The sequence below is a fragment of the Orbicella franksi genome, chromosome 15 (genome assembly GCF_964199315.1).
Source record: "Orbicella franksi chromosome 15, jaOrbFran1.1, whole genome shotgun sequence".
NCBI lineage: Eukaryota > Metazoa > Cnidaria > Anthozoa > Scleractinia > Merulinidae > Orbicella > Orbicella franksi.
The window spans coordinates 4,735,710-4,756,021 of record NC_138159.1 but is presented as its reverse complement, the minus strand read 5'-3'; the positions used below and the strand labels follow the sequence as shown (position 1 = coordinate 4,756,021).

Genomic DNA, 20,312 nt, shown 5'->3' with positions numbered 1-20,312 from the left:
AAATTACATAAATACTTAATTAAATTAAAATGAAACTTGTTAAAACTATATCCATAAAGCCACGAGTGTGAAACTAAAAATAAAACATCCGACCTGATTTCGACAAAACACCACAAGCACTGTTGTGATCATTACGGAGTAATTTGCCAAAACTTGAACACTGGAATCTCTCCTATGGCTAAATAGTTATTACGCATAACAATAATTAATTCAACAAAACGATGATGTATTCACGTTCGAAATTTTGCCCGTAAAGAAGCCCCATACAGTGCCGATACAGTGATCATCCAATGTTCTTGAAATTAAAAGTTTTTACATAAGCTAGTTGTATTACAAATTTTTCTATGCTCAACAGTTGCGAAATGCAAATCGAATGAAAATGGTAGAATTTCAGCCCAGTTGGGAGTCGCTAAATTGAGTCTGAAGATTAAATCGAAGACGTCGTTTTTCTCGGAAACACAAAACTATTTCAAGGGGGAAAAAAAAGCAAAAAAACTACAGCCTATTTGCACTCTGGTTAGAGACAAGCTACATGCAAAAGACGAGCGAATTTGAGTTTTCCAGCCTTGCGGAAGAAATTTGACTTCGTTTGATTTTTGTGGACATTTATAAGCCGGGGACCACATACCACAACAAATAACACAGGTATGTAAGAACGAGGAAGGTTTACGTTGACGAAGGATTCGTTTTCGGGTTAGTTGATTCGTTGACTTCCTAAGAAGAATCCACAATTGCATGGATGAGAGCAGGAAAGTAATACGCGTTGCCTGATTGAAGGTCTAAACGTTGAATAAATTCCGCACACTTTCACGTAATCTTCAGCTGAATAATATTGTCTTGTCATTTCCGGCCTTTCGCTTTTCGCTGTCACGCAAAACAAAAAGTATACAAATGGAAAACCATTCAGTCGATAAAGCTAAGAAATAGTGATGTTATATGAAATAATTGAAGAAGACACTTCTCCAAGTTTTAGGTCTGGGCATTTTCCCAAACTTCAGATATTCGTCGAAATATTTCGCAGAAATTTACAGAGCCAGTAAGGCAGGATGAAACCGCCATGCTGGTGTACCTAGATCCTGGAACACCAATATGGCGGCTAGAAAATAATGTAAACATCTGGAACTTACTTGGGCTATCTAGGCGACTGATTATTTGTACTGAACAAATAATCTTTTACATAAGCGCTTTTCCTGATGCTATAACTTCTAAAAAGACTAAAACTCATGAGATAAGTATATATATTTCGACAAATCCGATCGTAGCTCTGTGTCACGCACCGCCATAACTCATATCATGTGTTGAAAAGTTGTAAATAGAATACAGTTATATAATTGTATAATATACAAAAATTCTTCTTTTCGCTAAACGGTAAAACTAACCTAAAAACAACAAACTCAGCACTAGCCGTATGGCCGATTGCAAAAACATTTTTCCAAGAAGTTATGTGTGTCATACCAGACTTTATTGCCTGCAGTCTGGCTCCAAAATTACTTCAACGCCACAAAGTCATTAAAACAGAATGTCATCCGCTATAATATAAGGATATTCACAAGAACATTTTCAGCCTTAAATCGGCCGAATAATATGAATATTCAGTCTGGGCCGAAAAAAACAATAGTCTTACATATATATATAAAAAAGAGTGTATAAAAAAACATATATGACCTACGGATTAAAAACTCAGTTCAGTAGCATCAAAATTGCTTACAGAAGGTCCATTTTCCAAGTTGAGTAGCTCATAGCTACTTTGATTAGTTAAGCAAACGCTCAGTTTAATTAAATTCGGAGTGTGAATGGATGAACTTACCTCTCAGTTGGACTGCAATAATTGGCTGCCTTTAGTGTCGAGATCTAAATTCAGCAACATGATTCCTGTGAGACACAGAAACACACCACTGCATCATTTTATCATGATACCGCTAAGTTACAAACGTAGCTTGTTTTAAAAAAAAGCAGTGTAGGTAAATTGGCCAAATGGCACAGCCATGCGCAACGTCCAGAGACGTTCGATAAAATTACAGCCTACGAACTTACCACCTCAAACTAATCTGAAACAAGGATCCTACTTAGAAAAGCCGACTTCTCTGATTATCCCTCTGTACACAAGCAACAAGTCTACAGAATTTCCTGTTTGTAACTGACAGCACTACCTACGGCAAACTGCCGCTTAATTAATAAGCAGTTTGTTGTATAAGACCTAGACTTATACAACTTCGTCAAGGGAATTTGAATAGGCTTTTAAACGGAGAGTCTTATAAGCGGAATGTAAAAAACCGTTTCGCAATGAGTTGCCGTGTTGATCGAAATACGTTTTCCTTATACTCGTTCAGCTTCAAAAAATGGCATAATAAATCGAGCTCATATCATTTTACACCAGAGGGGGGCTTTTAATGGGAAGATATATTTTGTTGTTTACAGGTAGATGAACTTATATAACCGGAGGGGCTTATAAGCGGCATTTTACGGTATGGCACGCTTTCCGACATTCAACCAAGAGTTCCGTAACTTTTGTAACGGGGTATATGGCGCGAAAATGTCTGGAAATTTCGGAAATTGTTCAACTTTCGAACTGCGAATAATTTAACCGAATTCCGGGAACTCCAAAAGGAAAATGAAAATTTCAAGTAAAAATATTTCGAAAATTTGGTTAAAGCTCGCCAGATTGTACTCCTTTTCCGAAATTTTTATTGGCCGCTATAAATTTCAAGACATTTAAATCGTAATTTGTGGTGAAAGGAAAGCGCTGTGTGAATCTGCAGAGTCGAGAAGCGCTGAAATTTATTGAATTATAAGATAATAGTTTTCTGATTGAAGGAACTGATATATGCTCTGTTATACAAGCCAAGGAATATGCCTGCTATCAAGACATTTGACCTTCTAACAATTTGATTCAGTCTGTGCTTGCATGACCAACAGCAGATAATTGCATGTTCCTGTTTTTATCAACTTGTAGGAAAATAGCGTGACTGTTCCTGTTTTACGGACAAGTGTTTTTTATTACAGCTTTGTAAAAATATGACATTGTGTTCAAGAATCTTAAGGTGTCAGAAATGTTGTTCCAAGTAACGGCCACTGATTGTTTTACTGATTTTAAGTCAAAGTGAGTAGTTAGGTTTAGGTACTTGAGAACGTCTGCCTTCTATCGTATTCGCTCATTTCGTAACTGTGTGAGTTAGAGCACCTACCTTTCAGTTAGATCAGAATAATTGACTGTCTTTAGCGTCTACTTCCAAATTTGCACAAACGATTCCTATAAGCGAAGAAAAATACGACGGTGTCATTTGATCATAGTACTGGTTTGTAAACCAAAGTACGTTGTGATAGCAGTGTTTGCAGTTGTTCATAAATGTCCTCTTCCAGAACTGCTTTTTACCTTTTAAATCAAATCATGGCTCAGTCATGCTGAATTTACCGGCGGAAATGTTCGAAGAAATGTTCGAAAAAAGCGTCTTAATCGTAATCGTAACAAGTATGCAAAACATCATTCTGTATCTGTTGATAATTAATCTATCTTGTTGTTCACTGGCTAGAAGTGCTCAAGCTTACTGCAGTAAGGTTATACATTGCCTAAATGAAGGTCTTAGGGTTATTCCGCGTACCTGCTCTCCCTTCTATATAGAGCTTGAATTGTCAGCCAAGAATTCAAAGAGTGTCAGGTGAAACTATTTTTCTTCAGTCATATGCTCACGTCGCACTTTCCCGGAAAACTCTGCATACATGAAGAACAACAATGGTTCGAACACAACCGTTTTAACACAAAGTAAACTTTATTTTAATAAGCGCTCCCAAAATCAAACTCGGTGTTACCGACCTTCACCACAAGATGTTACTAACTTTTTTAAAGTAAGTCTTTATCAACATCCCACCAACAGAACACCAGGAATTGATCAATGCACTGTTATACAAGCCAAGGAATATGCCTGCCATCAAAACACATGACGCAGGGTCACAAACAACGGAAATTGTCCAACATTTTTTACAAATCAGTTGTAATACATTGACACAAGGAAAATCAAACATCCCACGTGGGGCTCGTTGAAGCCATTTGGCTGGATTTTTGGCGGAGACGTGCGGCATTCACTGCCCTATTTCAGATACCCTGCAGTATAGGCGTCATTTTCGAACGGAACACTCGATAGACCAGGTTTTCGATGCCGCTTTCTTGGATTGTGACCAGAAGAGGGTTGGGGAGATGCGGGGAGTGATCCATACTACTCTTAGTCTCTCCATACTACGGTACGCTCGGGCAGACTGGCCCAGTTTGGCGTGACTTCCCTTACAAATGCCTCCTCAATCTCAGCATAAACACGCAAAAACGAACTTGGCCAATATACGGCCATCTTGACCTCGCGCTTGTTAATTAACGCATACATATGAAGGAACAGCGTTACTAAAAGATCGATCTGCTTTTCAATTAACTGCTTTCGCGTCAAGGTCAGGTGCTTGCTACGGTCTGAATTAATGCTAGGATAACTTTTACTACTCTCTCTCTATTTTCTTGTGTAGTACATTCAATGTAGTCTAGTTTAGTCTAGTCTTATTTGGTTGAACATCTATTTCAATGTTCCTCATTAGGCCATGTCACTTTCAAAGTATAATATTAATAGGGCAATATTAAATATATCAACTTACAGAAACGTTACTCTTTGTTTTCTTGTTCCAAGCAGGAAAGGGTATCTTTGGCGCGTGACTCATTCCGTTGGAAAAAGGGAAAATGAAATAGTCAGACTGCGTCTTCATGGCTGAAACTGTGGAACGTTTTGAGAAAAAGGCAAGGTTTGAAGATGAAAACGAAGCCGAATTGATTCGAGAGAAACTCGAGCAATTCTTGACCAACATTCTGGCGGAGGTGGAAAAGCGAGACAAGCGATTTCAGAGCACTGTTATTAAGAGCGGAAGTGTTTACGAAGGAACAAAGGTTTGCCAGCCAGATGAATTCGACTTCATGATCAGAATTGACTCACTCACCGACAAACCATTATTTCGTCCGTGCAACAAAGGCGAAGGCTACGTCAAACTATTCGTTGCTGAACAAGAGTGGGAAGAATTCAAAGATGACGAAGGCTTCTTCAACCCACATATGATCTCCCGTTTCTTCAAGAAACTTGTCAATGCATCTCTAAGTGACACCGAGCTACCTCAAGGACTGGCCATCAAACGAGTAGGGCAAGACGTGTTTAATGAAATATGGTGGCCTGTGTATTCTGGGCTACTGGGAAATATCGATGGCCAAGAAAGTTCACCTGTGATGTACTCGGAAAGTCACGGACCGGCTACAACACTTTACATTGAATGGCAAGGCGGCAATAGTTATAGAAATCTAATCGTAAGAGTGGATTTGACACTGACTTTGGATTATCACAAATCCAAGCTCCCCGTTGAGTTGACAACGTATTCCCAAGAAATAGATCCAATTCTTCAAAAGTGCGGATTCCATGTTGTTCCCGCTGGATGTGACAGCTGGCGTATTTCGTTTTCCATGGCAGAAAAAGAAATTCTGGCCTTTTCTCCGGACGGTTTTAAAGCATGCTGCCGAGTCCTGAAAGTCATGAGAGATGAGATATCGAAGAAACTGGGATGGGATTCAACCTTGATTCCATCATACCTGTTGAAGACCGTCCTTCTTTCAGAGCTGTTCATAGCGGACCGCTTTCGCTGGGATAAAAATTGTAGGGGCCAAAGGACAATTCAAGCTTTAGAGCTGGCCCTGCAAGGTGTGAAGACGGAGAAAATTCCGAACTTCTTCATACCAGGGCAAAATATCCTAACTGTGGCTGATCACGACAACAAACTGCGCCAATGTGTCCTGGAAGACATGTTAAATAAGATGAAGGGTTCGGAATTGGCGTACACACAAAAGGACGCCAAGAAGAGAAAACAACAAATCAGGGCTTTACAAATGACAGATGTGATAGATTACATGATCTCAGGCCTCCTTACTGGAAAAAACCCGACTGCTGTTTGGAACAAAATGTTTTTAAACATTGAAAACCTTCCTTTTGGTCCTTTGGGTAGACGTGGCTCTCGCCGGTTTATGATCTTTGACCTCAACACCACAGAGCTTGACGAAGGTGGCTACAGAAGGTTGATCCAAATATGGAAAGCGTTTGAAGCTTTCTTTAAGAAGTTACTGAATACCCTTGAAGGGGAGCTAAATTTGTTGGCTCGTAAATTCTACATCAGAACCTGCGAGATGAAAGAGAAATTCGAGTCTGAGCACAAAGGGTTTTGTGAACAACAAGTCGAGGAGGTTCCTCTTCGTCAAATTGTTATTGAATGGTTGGATGAGCTTGTTTCTTGTTACACTAAAGAAGACAACTCAAGCTTGCCAAATATTCACAAAGCAATTTCTCCGGAGTACAAGGCGTCAGGTTTCCTTAAAGACGTTGCTGATGTTACAGTGAACGAAGGTGGTGACAAAGGGCTTGCTCTTTTAAAACAGCGTATCGAACCGTTCCTCTCCATGGTGCCTGAGAATTACATCATGGCCGGTGTTGTTGATCATGTTAGCCAAATAATTCTGCACTCTAAAGAAGTATGGAAACGTAAACTCGATTACATCACGATACCCGAGCTAGATTTAGATTGAGCTCAGTGTGAGTAGACATTGAAAACGCCACTAATGCCAGGCGAAATTCCGTACTACGTGGACTCTTGGTTTGTTGTCCAGTCACAGAGCGATGACACTAGATTTTTAACATGCATAAGTGGACAACTCTGCTAAGTAGACATTTTCTGTTTACAAGTTTGTGCATTGTAAGTGGCTTAACTACATGACATTATGTCGAGCAGTTAGGTTAGGTGGGGAAACTTTTGCATATAAATTGGCCTTTGATGTCTGCGGGTTGTCTATGGCCGGACAACAGTTTTCATTATGTTTTTAATTCTAAGCGCTTTAAAACCTCAGAAACAGGCCTTGGACACTGATCTACTGCATCAAGTGGAGGCTACCAATCAATCTAGATACTTTCGTTGCTTCATGCCTTGACTGTGTTATTAGTTCAGTATGTTAGACCCATTTTTAGACTAGTAGAACTGTCGATCTTTTTAACAGAGTTCTTATAGTTTCTGACAGATAATCGAAGTCATCTCAGATGGCTGAAAATTTGATCCATTGATTGCATGTTTGTCATTGATCCATCCTCATTACACTTAACAGAATAAGGGCTTTTTGCAAAGTTAATTTAGCGCTGACTTTTTAGACTGCACATATGTCAAGTGAACCCAGTTTATTCCGTTGTGCTCGTTTCAGTATCCATGATATTAAGTGGAATCGAAAAAATAAAACAAAAAACCTCCTTGCGACCGATTTCAGCTTCCACCGTGCCTGTAAGGAATCAGTCTTCACAAGTTAGACTAGTGTGACCCTGAATTTACTATCAAACACTGTACAGCCCCATTCTTTGGAAGGTATTGTTTTTGATGCACGACATATACGCGTTGTCTCATGGTTTCTTCTACAATACTTCAGCTTGCTGTAGAGGCAACTTGGCCCCCTAGCTACCCCTTCCATACTGTGCCAAATTTCCCACCCCATCAACGTGGGGAAAAATTCCCAACACAAAAGCGCATCGAGTAGTCAAATGCCCAGGGTTTGTTCAGGAAGATGTTGATCGCCGCCTCTATTTGAAAGTTAGATTAATCCAAACGTAAGGGAAGCTTGAGGCTCATCAATATGGCATAAGTAAAGTGAAGCCTTGGAGCCGACTGGCTCATAGCTGCCGGAGCTTATCCCGGTTTCTGTAGCATGAAGCGGTTAGGAGTAATTCTACTCCCCCTAGACGAGATGCTGGTCTATCGCAGATTTAATAGTACTTAAGTAATAATGCAAGAAATTATGCTTAGAGATGGTCGATGAATTGTCAAACACAATTTAAGTCGGCACACACCGGGGGACATATTGGGGGACGTGATTAGTGCTAACTCAAAGATATAAAAACTTGTGGACTGTCTAACAAATTAGAGCAGGTACATTATATACCTGCCTTTTACGTTGATAAAATTTGATAAATCATCATAGGACACGACCTACTAGTTCTTAGGTTTAAACTGCTTCACAAAGTCTCAGCATAAACAAGCGAAAAAGAACTTGGCCAACATCCAGCCCCCTTGACCTCGCTCTCGGTCAATAATTTAATAACCCATATATATAAATTAACAGCGTTACTAACGATCAATTTGCATCTTAATTTACTGCTCTCGCGCCAACGTCAGGTGATTGTTATTGTCTGAATTAATGCTGGAATAACTTTTACTACTCGCTCGCTATTCTCTTGAGTAGTACATTTAATATAGTCTAGTTTAGTTTAGTCTTATTTGGTTAAACATTGATTTCATTGTTCCTCATTAGGCCAGGTCAGTTCCAAAGTATAATATTAATAGGGTAATATATGAAATATATCAACTTACAGAAACGTTACTCTTTGTTTTCTTGTTCCAAGAAAGAAAGGGTATGTTTGGCGCGTGACTCATTCCGGTGAAAAAAGGGAAAATGAAATAGTGGAACTGCGTCTTCATGGCTTAAACTGTGGAACGTTTTGAGAAAAAGGCAAGGTTTGAAGATGAAAACGAAGCCGAATTGATTCGAGAGAAACTCGAGCAATTCTTGACCAACATTCTGGCGGAGGTGGAAAAGCGAGACAAGCGATTTCAGAGCACTGTTATTAAGAGCGGAAGTGTTTACGAAGGAACAAAGGTTTGCCAGCCAGATGAATTCGACTTCATGATCAGAATTGACTCACTCACCGACAAACCATTATTTCGTCCATGCGACAAAGGCGAAGGCTACGTCAAACTATTCCTTGCTGAACAAGAGTGGGAAGAATTCGAAGATGACGAAGGCTTCTTCAACCCACATATGATCTCCCGTTTCTTCAAGAAGCTTGTCAATGCATCTCTAAGTGACGCCGGACTACCTGAAGGACTGGTCATCAAACGAGTAGGGCAAGACGTGTTTAATGAAATATGGTGGCCTGTGTATTCTGGGCTACTGGGAAATATCGATGGCCAAGAAAGTTCGCCTGTGATGTACTCGGAAAGTCACGGACCGGCTACAACACTTTACATTGAATGGCAAGGCGGCAATAGTTATAGAAATCTAATCGTAAGAGTGGATTTGACACTGACTTTGGATTATCACAAATCCAAGCTCCCTGTTGAGTTGACAACGTGTTCCCAAGAAATAGATCCAATTCTTCAAAAGTGCGGATTCCACGTTGTTCCCGCTGGATATGACAGCTGGCGTATTTCGTTTTCCATGGCAGAAAAAGAAATTCTGGCCTTTTCTCCGGACGGTTTTAAAGCATGCTGTCGACTCCTGAAAGTCATGAGAGATGAGATATCGAAGAAACTGGGATGGGATTCGACCTTGATTCCATCATACCTGTTGAAGACCGTCCTTCTTTCAGAGCTGTTCGTAACGGACCGCTATCGCTGGGATAAAAATTGTAGGGGCCAAAGGACAATTCAAGCTTTACAGCTGGCCTTGCAAGGTGTGAAGACGGAGACAATTCCGAATTTCTTCATACCAGGGCAAAATCTACTAACTGTGGCTAATCACGACAACAAACTGCGCCAATGTGTCCTGGAAGACATGTTAAATCAGATCAAGGGTTTGGAATTGGCGTACACACAAAAGGACGCCAAGAAGAGAAAACAACAAATCAGGGCTTTACAAATGACAGATTTGGTGGATTACATGATCTCAAGCCTCTTCGCTAGAAAAAACCCGACTGCTGTTTGGAACAAAATGTTTTTAAACATTGATAACCTCCCTTTTGGAGCTTTGGGGAGACGTGGCTCTCGCCGGTTTATGATCAATGACCTCAACACCACAGAGCTTGACGAAGGTGGCTACAGAAGGTTGATCCAAATATGGAAAGCGTTTGAAGCTTTCTTTAAGAAGTTACTGAATACTCTTGAAGGGGAGCTAAATTTGTTAGCTCGTAAATTCTACATCAGAACCTGCGAGACGAAAGAGAAATTCGAGTCTGAGCACAAAGGGCTTTGTGAACAACAAGTCGAGGAGGTTCCTCTTCGTCAAATTGTTATTGAATGGTTTGATGAGCTTGTTTCTTGTTACACTAAAGAAGACAACTCAAGCTTGCCAAATATTCACAAAGCCATTTCTCCGGAGTACAAGGCGTCAGGTTTCCTTAAAGACGTTGCTGATGTTACAGTGAACGAAGGTAGTGACAAAGGGCTTGCTCTTTTAAAACAGCGTATCGAGCCGTTGCTCTCCAGGGTCCCTGAGAATTACATCATGGCCGCTGTTGTTGATCATGTTAGCCAATTAATTCTGCACTCTAAAGAAGTATTGAAACGTAAACTCGATTACATCACGATACCCGAGTTAGATTTAGATTGAGCTCAGTGTGAGGAGAGATTGAAAACGCCACTAATCCCAGGAAACATCCCGTACTACGTGGACTCTTGGTTTGTTGTTCAGTCACAGAGCGATCACGCTAGATTTTTAATGTCCCATAACTGGACAACTCTGCTAAGTACTGGTTTTCTGTTTCCAAGTGTGTGCCCTTGTAAGTGACTTAGCTATATTACATTAGCTTGAGCAGTTAGGTTAGGCGGGGAACCTTTTGCATGTAAATTGGCCTTGGATGTCTGTGGGATACCTATAGCAGGATAACAGTTTTCATTATGTTTTTAATTCTAAGCGCTTTAAAGTCTCAGAAACATACCGTGGACACTGATCTGTTGCATCTAGTGCATGGAGGCTACGAATCAATCTAGATACTTTCGTTGCTTCATGGCATGACAGTGTTTTAATTAAAACAAGGCGATTTGTTATTACTTCAGTATGTTACACCCATTATTGTTTTATTTACCTTGACCAAAGGTCTAGTAGAACTATCTATCTTTTAAACAGAGTTGTTACAGTTTCTGACGGGTAATCGAAGTCATCTCAGATGGCTGAAAATTTGATCCATTGACTGATTGCATGTTTTTCATTGATCCATCCTCATTACACCTGATAGATTAAGTCCTTGTTGCAGAGCGAATTTAGCGATGACTCTTTAGACTGCGCATATGACAAGTGAACCCAGTTTATTCCGTTGTGCTCGTTTCAGTATCCAGGAATTTAAGTGGAATAAACAACAAAACAAAACAAAACAAAACAAAAACAAAAAAAGTCACCTCCTGACGACCGATTTCAGCTTCGACTGTGCCTGTAAGGAATCAGTGTTCACAAGTTAGACTAGTGTGATCCTGAATTTACTGTCAAACACTGTACAGCCCCATTCTTGGGACGAGTATTGTTTTTGATGCACGACATAAACGCGTTGTCTCATGGTTTCTTCTACAATCCTTCAGCTTGATGTAGAGGCCACTTGTCCCCCTACCCCTTCCATATTGTGCCAAATCTCCCACCCCATCAATGTGTGGAAAAATTCCCAACACAAAAGCGCATCGAGTAGTCAAATACCCAGGGTTTGTTCGGGAAGATGTTGATCGCTGCCTCGATTTGACAGTTAGATTAATCCAAACGTAAGGGAAGCTTGAGGCTCATCAATATGGCATAAGCAAAGTGAAGCCTTGGAGCCGACTGGCTCATAGCTGCCGGAGCTTATCCCGGTTTCTGTAGCATGAAGCGGTTAGGAGTAATTCTACTTCCCTTGGACGAGATGCTAGTCTATCGCAGATTTAATAGTGCTTAAGTAATAAAGCAAGAAATTATGCTTAGAGATGGTCGATGAATTGTCAAAAACAGTTCAGGCCGGCACACACCGGGGGACATATTGGGGAGACATGATTAGTGCAGGCACAAAGATATAAAAACTTCTGGACTGTCTAACAAATTAGAGCACGTACATGATATACCTGCCCTTTACGTTAATAAACTTGACAAATCGTCAAAGCACACGAAAAAGGCAAAGTTTGAAGATGAAAACGAAGCCGAATTGATTCGAGAGAAACTCGAGCAATTCTTGACCAACATTCTGGCGGAGGTGGAAAAGCGAGACAAGCGATTTCAGAGCACTGTTATTAAGAGCGGAAGTGTTTACGAAGGGACGAAGGTTTGCCAGCCAGATGAATTCGACTTCATGATCAGAATTGACTCACTCACTGACAAACCATTATTTCGTCCACGCGACAAAGGCGAAGGCTACGTCAAACTATTCGTTGCTGAACAAGAGTGGGAAGAATTCGAAGATGACGAAGGCTTCTTCAACCCACATATGATCTCCCGTTTCTTCAAGAAGCTTGTCAATGCATCTCTAAGTGACGCCGGACTACCTGAAGGACTGGCCATCAAACGAGTAGGGCAAGACGTGTTTAATGAAATATGGTGGCCTGTGTATTCTGGGCTACTGGGAAATATCGATGGCCAAGAAAGTTCACCTGTGATGTACTCGGAAAGTCACGGACCGGCTACAACACTTTACATTGAATGGCAAGGCGGCAATAGTTATAGAAATCTAATCGTAAGAGTGGATTTGACATTGACTTTGGATTACCACAAATCCAAGTTCCCTGTTGAGTTAGTAAAAATGTGTTCCCAAAAAATAGATCCAATTCTTCAAAAGTGCGGATTCCATGTTGTTCCCGCTGGATATGACAGCTGGCGTATTTCGTTTTCCATGGCAGAAAAAGAAATTCTGGCCTTTTCTCCGGACGGTTTTAAAGCATGCTGCCGAGTCCTGAAAGTCACGAGAGATGAGATATCGAAGAAACTGGGATGGGATTCAACCTTGATTCCATCATACCTGTTGAAGACCGTCCTTCTTTCAGAGCTGTTCATAACGGACCGCTATCGCTGGGATAAAAATTGTAGGGCCCAAAGGACAATTCAAGCTTTAGAGCTGGCCCTGCAAGGTGTGAAGACAGAGAAAATTCCGAATTTCTTCATACCATGGCAAAATGCACTAACAGTGACTGATCACGACAACACACTGCGCCAATGTGTCCTGGAAGACATGTTAAATCAGATCAAGGGTTTGGAATTGGCGTACACACAAAAGGACACCAGGAAGATAAAACAACAGATCAGGGCTTTACAAATGACAGATTTGGTGGATTACATGATCTCAAGCCTCTTCGCTAGAAAAAACCCGACTGCTGTTTGGAACAAAATGTTTTTAAACATTGATAACCTTCCTTTTAGTCCTTTGGAGAGCCGTGGCTCTCGCCGGTTTATGATCAATGACCTCAACATCACAGAGCTTGACGAAGGTGGCTACAGAAGGTTGATTCAAATATGGAAAGCGTTTCAAGCTTTCTTTCAGGAGTTATTGAATACTCTTGAAAGGGAGCTAAATTTGTTAGCTCGTAAATTCTACATCAGAACCTGCGAGATGAAAGAGAAATTCGAGTCTGAGCACAAAGCTAGGGCTTTGTGAACAACAAGTCGAGGAGGTTCCTCTTCGTCAAATTGTTATTGAATGGTTTAATGACGTTGTTTCTTGTTACACTAAAGAAGACAACTCAAGCTTGCCAAATATTCACAAAGCAATTTCTCTGGAGTACAAGGCGTCAGGTTTCCTTAAAGACGTTGCTGATGTTACAGTGAAGGAAGGTAGTGACAAAGGGCTTGCTCTTTTAAAACAGCGTATCGAGCCGTTGCTCTCCATGGTCCCTGAGAATTACATCATGGCCGCTGTTGTTGATCATGTTAGCCAATTAATTCTGCACTCTAAAGAAGTATTGAAACGTAAACTCGATTACATCACGATACCCGAGTTAGATTTAGATTGAGCTCAGTGTGAGGAGACATTGAAAACGCCACTAATTACCAGGAAACATCCCGTATCACGTGGACTCTTGGTTTGTTGTTCAGTCACAGAGCGATGACACTAGATTTTTAACATCCCATAAGTGGACAACTCCGCGAAGTAGACATTTTGTTTCCTAGTGTGTGTCCTTGTAAGTGGCTTAACTACACTACATTATTTCGAGCAGTTAGGTTAGGCTGCGAAACTTTGGTCTTTGATGTCTGCGGGTTATCTATGGCCGGATAACAGTTTTCATTATGTTTTTAATTCTCAGCGCTTTAAAGTGCTAGTGAAACGAAATTTTCGTATGTGAGATTTTTGCTTAGTGATAAAGTTTCAACCTTACTTGGAAACACTGCAGACTATTTTTCGCATACGGTAAAGCGTCTTAATCCAGTCACAGAGCGAAAAAAGCGTCTTAATCGTAATGGTCACAAGTATCACAAGTATGCAAAACATCATTCTGTATCTGTTGATAATTAATCTATCTTGTTGTTCACTGGCTAGAAGTGCTCAAGCTTACTGCAGTAAGGTTATACGTTGCTTAAATGAAGGTCTTAGGGTTATTCCGCATACCTGCTCTCCCTTCTATATATAGCTTGAATTGTCAGTCAAGAATTCAGAGTGTGAGGTGAAACTATTTTGCTTCAGTCATATGCTCACGTCGCACTTTCCCGGAAAACTCTGCATACATGAAGAACAACAATGGTTCGAAAACAACCGTTTTAACACAAAGTAAACTTTATTTTAATAAGCGCTCCCAAAACCAAACTCAGTGTTCCCGACCTTCACCACAAGATGTTACTAACTTTTTTAAAGTAAGTCTTTATCAACATCCCACCAACAAAACTCCAGAAATTGATGAATGCACTGTTATACAAGCCAAGGAATATGCCTGCCATCAAAACACATGACGCTGGGTCACAAACAACGGAAATTGCCCAACATTTTTTACAAGTCAGTTGTAATACATTGACACAAGGAAAATCAAACATTCCACGTGGGGCTCGTTGAAGCCATTTGGCTGGATTTTTGGTGGAGACGTGCGGCATTCATTGCCCTATTTCAGATACCCTGCAGTATAGGCGTCATTTTCGAACGTAACGCTCGGTAGACCAGGTTTTCGATGCCGCTTTCTTGGATTGTGACCTTTAGAGGGTTGGGGAGATGCGGGGAGTGATCCATATATACTCTTAGTCTCTCCATACTACGGTACGCACGGGCAGACTGGCCCAGTTTGGCGTGACTTCCCTCTCAAATGCGTCCTCAATCTCAGCATAAACACGCAAAAACGAACTTGGCCAATATACGGCCATCTTGACCTCGCTCTTGTTCAGTAACGCATACATATGAAGGAACAGCGTTACTAAAAGATCGATCTACATTTTAATTTACTGCTCTCGCGTCAAGGTCAGGTGATTGCTACGGTCTGAATTAATGCTAGGATAACTTTTACTACTCTCTCTCTATTTTCTTGTGTAGTACATTTAATCTAGTCTAGTTTAGTCTACTCCTATTTGGTTGCACATTTATTTCAATGTTCTTCATTAGGCCATGTCACTTTCAAAGTATAATATTAATAGGGCAATATGAAATATATCAACTTACAGAAACGTTACTCTTTGTTTTCTTGTTCCAAGAAAGAAAGGATATATTTGGCGCGTGACTCATTCCGGTGAAAAAAGGGAAAATGAAATAGTCGAACTGCGTCTTCATGGCTGAAACTGTGGAACGTTTTGAGAAAAAGGCAAGGTTTGAAGATGAAAACGAAGCCGAATTGATTCAAGAGAAACTCGAGCAATTCTTGACCAACATTCTGGCGGAGGTGGAAAAGCGAGACAAGCGATTTCAGAGCACTGTTATTAAGAGCGGAAGTGTTTACGAAGGGACGAAGGTTTGCCAGCCAGATGAATTCGACTTCATGATCAGAATTGACTCACTCACCGACAAACCATTATTTCGTCCATGCGACAAAGGCGAAGGCTACGTCAAACTATTCGTTGCTGAACAAGAGTGGGAAGAATTCGAAGATGACGAAGGCTTCTTCAACCCACATATGATCTCCCGTTTCTTCAAGAAGCTTGTCAATGCATCTCTAAGTGACGCCGGACTACCTGAAGGACTGGCCATCAAACGAGTAGGGCAAGACGCGTTTAGTGAAATATGGTGGCCTGTGTATTCTGGGCTACTGGGAAATATCGATGGCCAAGAAAGTTCGCCTGTGATGTACTCGGAAAGTCACGGACCGGCTACAACACTTTACATTGAATGGCAAGGCGGCAATAGTTATAGAAATCTAATCGTAAGAGTGGATTTGACACTGACTTTGGATTATCACAAATCCAAGCTCCCCGTTGAGTTGACAACGTGTTCCCAAGAAATAGATCCAATTCTTCAAAAGTGCGGATTCCACGTTGTTCCCGCTGGATATGACAGCTGGCGTATTTCGTTTTCCATGGCAGAAAAAGAAATTCTGGCCTTTTCTCCGGACGGTTTTAAAGCATGCTGCCGAGTCCTGAAAGTCATGAGAGATGAGATATCGAAGAAACTGGGATGGGATTCAACCTTGATTCCATCATACCTGTTGAAGACCGTCCTTCTTTCAGAGCTGTTCGTAACGGACCGCTATCGCTGGGATAAAAATTGTAGGGGCCAAAGGACAATTCAAGCTTTAGAGCTGGCCTTGCAAGGTGTGAAGACGGAGACAATTCCGAACTTCTTCATACCAGGGCAAAATATCCTAACTGTGGCTGATCACGACAACAAACTGCGCCAATGTGTCCTGGAAGACATGTTAAATCACATCAAGGGTTTGGAATTGGCGTACACACAAAAGGACGCCAAGAAGAGAAAACAACAAATCAGGGCTTTACAAATGACAGATTTGGTGGATTACATGATCTCAGGCCTCCTTACTGGAAAAAACCCGACTGCTGTTTGGAACAAAATGTTTTTAAACATTGATAACCTTCCTTTTGGTCCTTTGGGTAGACGTGGCTCTCGCCGGTTTATGATCAATGACCTCAACACCACAGAGCTTGACGAAGGTGGCTACAGAAGGTTGATCCAAATATGGAAAGCGTTTGAAGCTTTCTTTAAGAAGTTACTGAATACTCTTGAAGGGGAGGTAAATTTGTTGGCTCGTAAATTCTACATCAGAACCTGCGAGATGAAAGAGAAATTCGAGTCTGAGCACAAAGGGCTTTGTGAACAACAAGTCGAGGAGGTTCCTCTTCGTCAAATTGTTATTGAATGGTTGGATGAGCTTGTTTCTTGTTACACTAAAGAAGACAACTCAAGCTTGCCAAATATTCACAAAGCAATTTCTCCGGAGTACAAGGCGTCAGGTTTCCTTAAAGACGTTGCTGATGTTACAGTGAACGAAGGTGGTGACAAAGGGCTTGCTCTTTTAAAACAGCGTATCGAACCGTTGCTCTCCATGGTCCCTGAGAATTACATCATGGCCGGTGTTGTTGATCATGTTAGCCAATTAATTCTGCACTCTAAAGAAGTATTGAAACGTAAACTCGATTACATCACGATACCCGAGTTAGATTTAGATTGAGCTCAGTGTGAGGAGACATTGAAAACGCCACTAATGCCAGGAAACATCCCGTACTACGTGGACTCTTGGTTTGTTGTTCAGTCACAGAGCGATCACGCTAGATTTTTAATTTCCCATAACTGGACAACTCTGCTAAGTACTGGTTTTCTGTTTCCAAGTGTGTGCCCTTGTAAGTGACTTAGCTATATTACATTAGTTTGAGCAGTTAGGTTAGGCGGGGAACCTTTTGCATGTAAATTGGCCTTTGATGTCTGTGGGTAATCTATAGCAGGATAACAGTTTTCATTATGTTTTTAATTCTAAGCGCTTTAAAGTCTCAGAAACATACCGTGGACACTGATCTGTTGCATCTAGTGCATGGAGGCTACCAATCAATCTAGATACTTTCGTTGCTTCATGCCATGGCAGTGTTTTAATTAAAACAAGGCGATTTGTTATTACTTCAGTATGTTACACCCATTATTGTTTTATTTACCTTGACCAAAGGTCTAGTAGAACTGTCGATCTTTTAAACAGAGTTGTTACAGTTTCTGACGGGTAATCGAAGTCATCTCAGATGGCTGAAAATTTGATCCACTGATTAGATGTTTGTCATTGATCTATCCTTATTACACCTAATAGATTATATAAGTGCTTGTTGCAGAGGGAATTTAGTGCTGACTTTTTATACTGCACGTATGTCAAGTGAACCCAGTTTATGGTGATTATTAAAACTCAAAACAGAAGGGCAAACAATATACAGAAAACCTCACCGCAAAGTTACATTATTAACTCAAATCAAAATCCTACCTTTTCGTTTTAGCTCAATCGGGCTCTGAACAACCCGATCCAGGAGCTCCGCTTTTAGGCTGGCCTAAATCTATATATTAATTTATGGGATGCATTAACGAGCAAGAGCGGACAATTTGACAAGTCTGCGGATCCACAGCTACTTTGACAACGTCATGACGAAATTCATGATCAATAACAGGACAGACGCATGAGAAACTGACCTCAACTTGTTAATTACTTAAGAAATAGAAAACATGAACGTGTTTCTATCGAGTTTTAGTATAAATCTAGCAGCCTTCTATCACAAATGCCGTTCTCTCGTTCTCTCTCGAAAAAGCTGTTGCCACAGCTTTTTCGAGTTCTCCCAAACTTTCACGGAGAACATGTTTTCTATTTCTTTTAGAAAACACTGCAACGAAAAAAAGGAAAACAGCTTATTAACTTTGATTATCAAAGTGTAAATTCTCTTTGCCCGCGCCATCATTACGTCGACAGCTCGTGCTAGTTCTGTATTTCTATCGAGTTATAGAAACACGACATTTTTAGCCAATCAGGTTGTATATTTCCTTAGGACTGTTTTGTAAAGTCATTTATCATCGACGTAAAACGAGTGTGTGCTGCTTGTAAAGCAAAGCTTTAAACGATTTCGAAGCAGGCAACTTAAAAAAGTTGACGTGCAAAAAATCAAGGAGAAGCGCAGAAGGGACTGTTAAAAAGAAGGGAGAAGGAGAAAAGAAATGAAATATAATTTTAAAAAAATGTTATTTAAAGGTCACTTGCCCCGGTGGGGGGGGGGGGGGGAGTCCCACGTAAAAAAGGTCGGGGATGCTCTTTAAAAATTTTAACTAAACTCTATTGGAGACAAAAGTGGGCGTGGCTCCAGCATACAGGTGTATAAATAGGTACCAGCAAATGTTTGGACAACCTGACAGAATACTGGAAAGTAACCCTTCGATGGACTAGCACCCAATCCGGGGTAGGAGGCGGGGGGGGGGGGGTAGCTGGTGTTTTCTAAGGATAGCCAAGATATGACGGATCTCTCAACTATCTCCAATACACAGAATCTTGAAAAATGTTGCGAGCTTGTGGATGTGTGAATTTGTTTCTTAAAGGAGACCCCATAGACCCAATTTATAAATGGCTCCTAATTGAAAATTATTTTGTAAGTATTAAAATTAGCTCAACTAAACTAGTTTTTGAGTTGATAATTAACGAATTTTTACTCTCGAACGAGGTTAGTTGGGCTTATTTAAATGCATACAAAAGAATTTTAAATTGGCAGCCATTTCTGAATATGGTCTATGCCGTATGGAAGCACATTAGAAATAAATTATAACCCCTGTTTAGTGAACAAACATTAGCGCTTTAAAAGATTTTCACCGGGGCAATTACTGGCCCAGCAAATAATCAACCTATCAAAACCAGAGCAAACGCTTTCAAACAAGCGATTTCCCGCGCTTTTCGCCAGAACGTTTCCTTACAAGTGATTTCCCGCGCTTGGCGCCAGAACGCTTCATCTATAGCCATGCATTTCCCGCGCTTGGCGCCAGAACGCTAGCTTCCTTACTAAGGACTCTCGCGCTTTTCGCCAGAACGTTTACTTACAAGCGATTTCCCGCCCTTGGCGCCAGAACGTTTCCTAACTAACTATTCTCGCGCTTGGCGCCAGAACGTTTCCTAAATAATGATTTCCCGCCTTGGGGCCAGAACCATCCTCACTAGCTACTTCCAGCGCTTGGCGCCAGAACGCTTTGTCTCTAGGTATTTCTCGTGATTGGCACCAGTGATATGTATTTGTTTTGAGATATGATTGGCCTATTTTGCTGCTCAAATGAACTAACTTCAATTCAAAAATTAAAAATCTGCGTCCTGCTGTTTTGTGTGATGGCATACTAAAGGAGAAAAGGTCTTGTAAGTCCCCTTAAATACAGGAAATGCAGCTTCAATACTTAAAAATACAACAAACATCACACTTTATTTTCTTCAAAATGTCAAGCTTATTACATTTTGCTGCTTAGAAATACCAATCACACCAGCCATTCTAGGCAAGGTTAAAAAGTATGTAAATAGCTTATATCTATCTTTTACTATTATATCTCTCAGTTAGTACGCGCGTTGTGATTGGTCAATTTAGCGGGCCGTATTCTCCTGTAGGACCCGCTAAAATTTCAAGTTGTTTTTGTTGCCAAACTGTTCCGTGATTTATCGCCAAGTGTTCTTAACTTTTATAGCAAGTAAAAGTTTGAAAC

General features: G+C 40.8%; 2 protein-coding genes and 2 pseudogenes across 2 annotated transcripts in view; all 4 read left to right on the top strand.

The window, feature by feature from the left end:
* Positions 1–6,589, top strand: part of LOC145469734 (uncharacterized) — a 36,455-nt gene extending 29,866 nt beyond the window's left edge. The window contains exon 2 of the mRNA XM_081453520.1: positions 4,665–6,589. Coding sequence (XP_081309646.1) covers positions 4,739–6,589 — 1,851 coding nt within the window. The 5' untranslated portion in view covers positions 4,665–4,738. The remainder of the gene's footprint in view (positions 1–4,664) is intronic.
* A 1,926-nt stretch (positions 6,590–8,515) lies between these two features.
* LOC145469735 (uncharacterized) lies at positions 8,516–10,725 on the top strand (annotated as a pseudogene).
* A 667-nt stretch (positions 10,726–11,392) lies between these two features.
* On the top strand, positions 11,393–13,732 carry LOC145470594 (cyclic GMP-AMP synthase-like receptor; annotated as a pseudogene).
* A 3-nt stretch (positions 13,733–13,735) lies between these two features.
* On the top strand, positions 13,736–18,771 carry LOC145469733 (uncharacterized). Its single transcript, XM_081453519.1, has 2 exons — positions 13,736–15,142; positions 15,372–18,771. Exon 2 carries the CDS (start codon positions 15,442–15,444, stop codon positions 17,290–17,292), a length of 1,851 nt encoding a protein of 616 aa, XP_081309645.1. The 5' UTR covers positions 13,736–15,142; positions 15,372–15,441; the 3' UTR covers positions 17,293–18,771.
* The last annotated feature ends 1,541 nt before the right edge of the window (positions 18,772–20,312 follow it).